General features: G+C 44.1%; 1 protein-coding gene across 2 annotated transcripts in view; it reads left to right on the top strand.

The window, feature by feature from the left end:
- Positions 1-37: 37 nt before the first annotated feature.
- klhl20 (kelch-like family member 20) overlaps positions 38-7,885 on the top strand; it is a 28,544-nt gene continuing 20,696 nt past the window's right edge. The window contains exons 1-2 of one of the 2 annotated variants that reach the window (XM_007902977.2): positions 38-89; positions 4,198-4,261. In XM_007902977.2, coding sequence (XP_007901168.1) covers positions 4,239-4,261 — 23 coding nt within the window. In that variant the 5' untranslated portion in view covers positions 38-89; positions 4,198-4,238. Of the gene's footprint in view, positions 98-4,197; positions 4,262-7,885 lie in introns of both variants that reach the window. The other variant, XM_042335081.1, reaches the window with a different exon arrangement.

Genomic DNA, 7,885 nt, shown 5'->3' with positions numbered 1-7,885 from the left:
TTTTTTTCGGCCCCACCCCCTCCGTTCCCGGCCTTGCGGTTGCCGCGCAAGCGCAGTGGGGGGGCGTGGCGGCCACGGAGGGAGAACGGGTGAGTGAGTGAGTGAGTGACGCGCGCGCGATCCACATCCCCTCTCTCTCTCTCCTTCTCCTTCTCCCTCTCTCTCTCTCTCCATCGCGGCCACTTCTCCTCAACTATCACCGCCCCTCGCGGGGCAGTTGCAACCGGTTCCGCCCGCCCGGTAGGTAGGTAGGCCCGTAACTAAGCCGACCAGCCGGCGGACTTTCCCAGCGGTCTCTCGCCCAGACCTCGGGCCGTCCTCCCCGCCGTGCGGTGCGGGTTCGGGAGGGGGGGGGGGATGGTGTTGTGCGAGGCGCGCGCCCCCACCCCCCCCTCTCTCTCTCTCTCTCTCTCTCTCGGAGGTGCGCAGTGTCTGAAGCGAGGCGGGCAAAGTGGCTTAGAATCATCGAGAAGGGAGCGGATTGAAGGCATCGGGGGGGAGAGAGAGGGAGGGGGAGAGAGAGGGGGGGGGAGAGAGAGAGGGAGGAGGAGAGAGGGGGGGGGAGGAGAGAGGGGGGGGGAGAGAGAGGGGGGGAGAGAGAGAGGGGGAGAGAGGGGGAGAGAGAGAGAGAGAGGAGAGGGGGAGAGAGAGAGAGAGAGAGGGGGGAGAGGGAGGGGGGGTACAGGCCTGAGTCTCGCACCTCTTCAGCGACTCTTGCCTTGCGGACATGTTTACCAGTTCCCCCCACAGGGCCGGCCTCTGGGCTCCTTACTCACTGCTGTGTGTTGTGCATTGTAATGGTCGCAGGTACTTAACAGCCTTTTCCCCCCCCCCCACCACCACCAGCAATAAATAATAGGCTCTTAAGGAGACCGGCACTGTATGTGTGCGCATTACCGCGATCCTGGCTGCCCCAGTGCCGGACACCCGGTGCGGCTGCCGCACATCTCCACGGCCCTGGAGGGGGAGCAGCAGCAGCGTTTAATAATAATAATAATCCTTGCATTTGACAGAGCGCTTTTCACGTCGGGAGGACGTCCCAAAGCGCTTCACAGGACACACTGTAAAGTGAATTGACTGTATATTTGTGGGCGAACGCGGCAGCCAATTGCGCACAGCAATGTCCCACAAACAGTCGTAGATTGAAAATGCCAATTTATTATGGTTTTTGGTTTCGGAGGGATGATTATTAGGCGTATGGAGTAAGAAAACTTGCCCAAGGTTTCGCCCTGTCTGGAATTGAACTCAGGTCTCGCGCTTGCAAAGAGAGTGCTCTAACCACTGAGCTACAGGACTCCACAGCAGCGCAGGTTCACTGGAATGTTGCCGGGCCTTGAAGGGTTAAGTTACGAGGACAGACCGGATGAACTTGGGTTGTATTCCCTGGAGTTTAGACGGTTGAGCGGTGATTTGATTGAGGTGCTTAAGATGATAAAGGGATTCGATACAGAGAAGCTATTTCCTCTGGTGGGGGAATCCAAAACTGGGGGGGGGGGGGGGTGTAGCCTTAAAATCAGAACCAGGCCATTTAAGAGTGAAATCAGGAAGCATTTTTTTTACTCAAAGGGTGGTAGAAATCTGGAATTCTCTCCTCCCGAAAAGCTGTGGATGCTGGATCTAACCACACCTTCAAATTGAGGTTGATAGATGTATTTTTGTAGGTCAGGGTATTAAGGGATATGGGGAAAAAGCGGGAAATTGGAATTGACAGGATTAGTTGAGGTACAGAGATCAGCCATGATCTAATTGAATGGGGGAACAGACTGTACCTATGTAGGTGTGTTAATGGGAACCATGTTGAATCACCTGCAAACTGAGCTTTTTTTACTTGAAGGAAATCACTTCTGAACCTAATTTGTATTGACTGATCAGTGCCAGGCCGGTACTGTAGTGGTTGGCGCTCTCGTCTCGCAAGCGAAAGGACTCAGGTTTGATTCCCGGTTTGGGTGAAACCTTAGGCGAGCTTCCTTATTCCACGTGCCTCTGTTTACCCAGCAGTAAGGAGGACCTCGGTTGTTAGTCGATTGAAGGACTGCTTTCCAGGGTAATAATCCCTTCAAAAAAAAGTTTAAAAAAATAATTTGGTTACTCGGTCCAAGACTGTGGGACACTGCTGTGTGCAATTGGCTGCTGTGTTTCACCCACAAAGTATACAGTCAGTCCACTTCATAGTGTATTCTGTGAAGCGTTTTGAGATGTCTCAATGACTTGATAAGATGCTATATCAAATACAAGGATTATTATTATAGCCCTTGGCTAATTATTCAGTGGGCTAGCCATGAACAGCTGCTCAACCCAAATCTGTGTTCTTAACAAGCATTGGTTCTCAAACCAATTTTTGTGGTGGCCTCGGTGTGTGGCCACCACACTTACTGGTGGCCACAGTGCAACTTTTCGTTATCTGGGTAACTCCCTTTCCCTTCTCGAGCCAGCCGGTGCGCAGGGAGGGCATGCTCAACCGGCTACCTGTGCACCCTTGCGATGCTCCCTGGGAGCTATAGTCCAGCTTCCCCTTCTGCAGCAGTGGGTCCAGTGCGTGCTCGAACTACAAGGGCTACACACATACATACACCCTTCCTCCGGGCCAGGGGCTGCTGGTGACTACAAAATCAAGTGAATATAGATTCACGCAACCATTGCATGCAACCATAGTGGCAGTATTTGAGAAACACTGGTGAAGAATGTCAAAGTGGAAAGCCATTGTATATCTCTGTATTGTGGAACCTGTGATAAATCAATTAATGTATAATTTGTTTTTTGTAAAATTACTTTTTGCTGTGGGTGATGCTTCTAATGTGTTTAAGTACAGAAATGAGTCTTGAATGTGCACGGTGCTAGATGATGGTGTGCAGTGAGTTCATTCCAATCACAGAAGGTTAATCTCTGCCTTGCAGTGTGTATAGCCGCTCTGAAGTCATCTATATCTCAGAGTAGTTAAAGTCTGTGCCAGTGATTTCTTGTGTGATGATATGTGTCATGTTTCTGATGAAGGAGGAAAGGTGGAGTTGTGATGTGCAGGTAAGCCCTCTTCAGGAGGGTGGGAGGTAATTTGATAGAGCAAAAATACCTTGCATTTGATTTGGAAGAACTTTTAGAATGGATTCTGTAAAGTGGAATGGACAGATATTTGTGAGTTTCCTGGCTTGTTCTCCTGTAGAATGGTGCATTATCCATGACTTTCCACTTCATTCACAATCCTGCACTGGGGGATTGATTGGCAACCTGTGAACACGCAGTAGTGACTGTTTCGCTGACCTCCAATAAATTGCTGTTGAGGATCCATAAATGTATCCCCTTCAGTGTTTGTTTTAAAGTAATTTTGGAAGCCTGTCAGAGCCACAGCATTCCTGAAGTTGATAATTGAAACATGACTTCAGTACTGAGAACCTTTAAATTGGTTTGGTTTCTTATCCACTAACATCTAGTGTGTGAATTGCATTATAGGATATAAAAATAACACGATGGAGGAATTAATTAGACAGGAACTTGTCTTTGTCTTACGTTAGGGTGTCTTGGTGTGAGTTCCTACTTATATTTCTTTGGCACAGAAGCCATAATAATCTGAATTCTTTCACCAATCATGGAAACTACAGTATTTTGCTCAATGTTATTTTCAGAAAAGTACAGCACTTTCACTGTATTGTATATGTGGTTAGATTTTTGAGAAAACCGGTATGTTTTAACCTTGCTGAAGCTAGACTAAATTTTTTTTGGTCACTTTTTTTCACTGTCCATCCATAACTCCATCTGGTCTGGAAATGTAGTTGAAGGAGGGGGTAATCCTGAAATTAGTGTTTTTTTGAAAAATAAATGTAATGTGAAGTCTGGGTACCCAGAATTTTTATTCTAAAATGGCACTATTGATTATCTTAGGGAGAGATTGGATAACAATTTCAGTTATTTAAAATTATATATTATAAAAATGCAGTAAGATAGTTCAGGAAGTCTTACTGAACTTTAACATATTTATGTTGATTTAAGAATTTTCTTTTGCTGTTTAGATGAGAAGCAACTTAACTGAGTAGTGAACCGAGTATTGAGGTTGCTTGTACAATTGCTGGGACTGGAAAATATACTGGGTGGATAACCAGTTATCCAGGTTTTATATCTGATTATTGAAGGTGTTAATGTAGTGAAGTATTGGTAAAACAATGTCCTGGTCACAATTCTGTACTCTGTTTAATCTTTCAATCCTAGAAAGGAGCTAAATCGAGACTGAGAAATTCTCTTGACTGTGCATGGAAGGGAAGCTGATGCGCAGGTGAGTTGAAGTGCATCTAATGCTGCAGCAATTAATTGATACAACTTGGTTTTGTGAATTCTAGTATTTCACTCCCTCTTTTTCTCCTTCTCCTGGGAATGTGATTACTAATTGACCTCCATTACTCACCAAAACTCTGGAAAATACTCCCTCAATCCTTCCACCTTGCCCCCTCCCCTCTTTCAAGTCCCGCCTGAAAAGTTTCCTGTTCGACCATGCTTATGGCCACCTCACCCGGCTCGGAGTCAGGCTCCGCCACTGTTAAGCGCTCTGAGAAGGTGGATAGTGCTATATAAATGCAAGTTGTTGTTGTCCATTCCTCTGCTTAAGTGGCCATTGGTGAACAAAGCAATCTGCTATCCATTTGTGGTACAGATAAATAGACTGCCAAAGTAACCAGGGCCAAGATCAGAAATATAATGTATAATATACCAAACCTTGCTCAGCAGTGAGCCTTTACATTGTGAGGGTGTGTCCCTCTCGGGAGGCATTTCCATTTCAATACATATGAATTTCCATGTAGGCGAGATGCACGGAACTCTGTTTGGTTTGGATACTCTTAAGCAAGGTGATTCACATGTGTCAGACATCTGGCTGACCAAAAAAAATCTTACCTTTGAATGTTTGCTTCAGGAATTAATTAAATTTATTGCATTGTCACAAGTCGGTGAAACAGTAACGCATGAATTGAAATGTTACTGTTGGATTTAACTGAAATTGTACTTGTCACAAAATAGAAACAATCCTTTTCTTGTTTTATGTTTTTTTTCTGTGCTCGTGCTGTCTCATTTCCCATTGCTTGTGCTGTGTCAGTGATGTGTTTTCCAGTAGTGGATGGACATTCTGTTTATATTACATATGAAAAATCTATGTGAAGCTGGTAAGATGCACTTCCTACAGTATGACCCTTGCTGAGGTTGTGGGGTTGATAGATGTTTGGTGCTGTGTTGGAGCCTGGGTCAAACTAAATGAGTACTCTTGGATTTTTTTTAAAAAATGGAATCTCCCCCCCCCCCCCCCCACACACAGACAACAGAATGTGTTTTAAAAACTTTTCATTTTAGTATAATTTGGCTGTACAGTAAAACTCACAAATTGTATGAGTTGCCTCCATGATTTAATTACTCGCACGAAATCCGAGTTACCGGCAAAATTGTACAAGCCGTATAAAATCCGATTTAATCAAGAATCTACACTGCACATGCATAATACAATGCAGCCGGTAAGTGTTCGTGCGGTGACTGGTCAAGATTACGTTTCCCATGTTTCAATGCGCCTTGACCCGTCACTGCACGTGAACTTACCGGCAAGTATTGGAATCGTGTTGTGTATGCATCGACGGATCAAAACTGTATTTCCCACAGTTCAATGGAGCTGATGAGTGCGCTGGTAATGGAAGATAGGGGAACGGAGTTACAAGTTAGAAGATTACAACAACAAAGAAATCTAAGTGATTTTGATAGGAAACTGAATGGGGCTTGGGTGCATTTACGAAAGGTGATTATAGTGTTTATAAAGGTAAGACCTTTGCAAGTTTTATTGTATAATCCTTGTTGTGGTGGTAAAGGGAAGCTGTACAGCGCTTTCTTCTCTGGATTTCTTTCCTTCCTTACCTCTTGTCTTGTGACGTGCATTGCCTCCATTTGCCTATAAATAGTTACTACACAGTAAAAATCTTATGAAATGCTTTGAGATGTCTTGATCATGTGATAAGCCACTGTTTCGCCCACAAATATACAGTCAATTCACTTTACAGAATATTTTGTGAAGTTTTGAGTAGAAAATGTGAAAAGCGCTATATCAAATGCAAGCATTATTATTATTACTCACCTCCATTCCCAGCTCACTGTGGGAGAAACACTCATTACCTTTGTCACCTCAAAACTCAATGTCTCCATTGCTCTTCTCATCTGCTTTCTCAGCTCTACCATTCATAAGCTGCAGCTCCTCCAAAACGTGGCCACAGGTATCCTTGCCGCATGCACTCGCGCGCCCTCTGCTCCACCATTGAAGGTTGCGCATTCAGCCATCATGCCCCAAAACTCAGAACATTCTCCTGCCTAGCCTTTTTCAAGTCCTACCTGAATACCTTCCTTTTTGACCGTGTACAGTCACCTCCCCCTCCCCAGCTCAGAGTCATGCTCCGCCTCTGTTCAGTGCTCTGAGATGCTACCCTCCATGGAGTGCGCTATACAAGTGTAAGTTGTATTTGAAGAAAGGTTTTGATTGGAAGCAGACTTTTATCACTAATGAGATACAGCAAGGGGACCTCAGTTTTCCAGCTTAGTCTTGCACAAAACCATGCCACTTTACAGTAAATCCTCTGAGATGCATTGAGACGTCTCGATGACATAAGGCAAAATAAGACCAATGCAAGTATTGTTGTTTATTATTAATATGGGAGAAAGGGAGTGAAGAGGTTAAACTCTGTCTTATGGGGGTAGGTAATCACAGGTTTAAAGGCACCAAGAAAGGAATAAGCATAATATATTCTTGGAATTAAGCCCCAACATGGACAGGTTCAGAGAAGTCTACATTGTGTGTGCTTTGTTACTAGGGCAGAGAACTTGGAATAAGAATGTCAAACTCTTGTACACAGACCATATATTTGTACATAATTTTTGTTGCCTATAGAAAACAGCCAGTCATACAGTTTTCTATTTGTGATGTAACCTGGAATAAGTTTCAGGAACTATGTCTCTTCAGATGCTTGCTATTTTGAGTGCACAGCTGCTCATGTGTTGCATTGATCTCTGAAAGCCAGAGCTGGTTAAGAAAGGGAGGTTAAAATCAACTGCTGAAATGGGAGTAATTTTTTTTTAGTTCAATTTGATCAACCAACTCTTGTATAAGTCCTTAATTAGGAGAAATTCCACCTGGGTGTAGATTTACTCATGCAGCATTTTAGAGCATCAAGAATTCGGCCAATTGGTGAATCGAACCTTAACTTTGAAATCTGTTCTTTAGCTCTTAAAATACCATGTAATAAACCACCTATAACGTAAGACTATTTAAGAATTTGGTAGATTCTGAATGCTCTTAAACGCTGAATTAATAAAGTAAATCCCATGTTCGTTCAGCCTCAGTAAATTGGTGCTGATCTTGATAGGTGACCTTTCCAAACCATCGTTATTGTAATTCTCGGGATCAGGAGTAGGCCATTCAGACCATCAAGTCTGTTCTGACATTCTATAAGATCATGACTGATTTGTACCTCAACTCCAATTACTTACCCTTGCTCCATATCCCTTGATGATGTTGCCAAACAAATATCTATCCACCTCAGTCTTGAAAATGTGAATGGATCCACCATCCACAGCCTTTGGGGGAGAGAGTCTCAGATTTCCATTAACCTTTGAAGTCAGGAGGTGAAAAATTGCCTCCTGATTTCACTCCTAAATGGCCTAGCTCTAATTTTAAGATTATGCCCCCTTGTTCTGGATTTCCCCCACCAGAGGAAAGCGTTTCTCTGCATCTATCCTATTGAATCCCTTTATTATTTTAGAAACCTCAATTAGATTACCCCTCAACCTTCTAAACTGGCCAGTTGAGATTGGGACTTGCCAAGTCAGACAATTGTCTTTTTTCCCCACTTCTTAGCAATATAAGCTTAAGACCGGTGCC

The sequence above is a fragment of the Callorhinchus milii genome, unplaced genomic scaffold (assembly GCF_018977255.1).
Source record: "Callorhinchus milii isolate IMCB2004 unplaced genomic scaffold, IMCB_Cmil_1.0 Scaffold5, whole genome shotgun sequence".
Classification (NCBI taxonomy): domain Eukaryota; kingdom Metazoa; phylum Chordata; class Chondrichthyes; order Chimaeriformes; family Callorhinchidae; genus Callorhinchus; species Callorhinchus milii.
The sequence above is the reverse complement of the archived record's forward strand: the minus strand, read 5'-3'. Positions and strand labels throughout refer to the sequence as shown.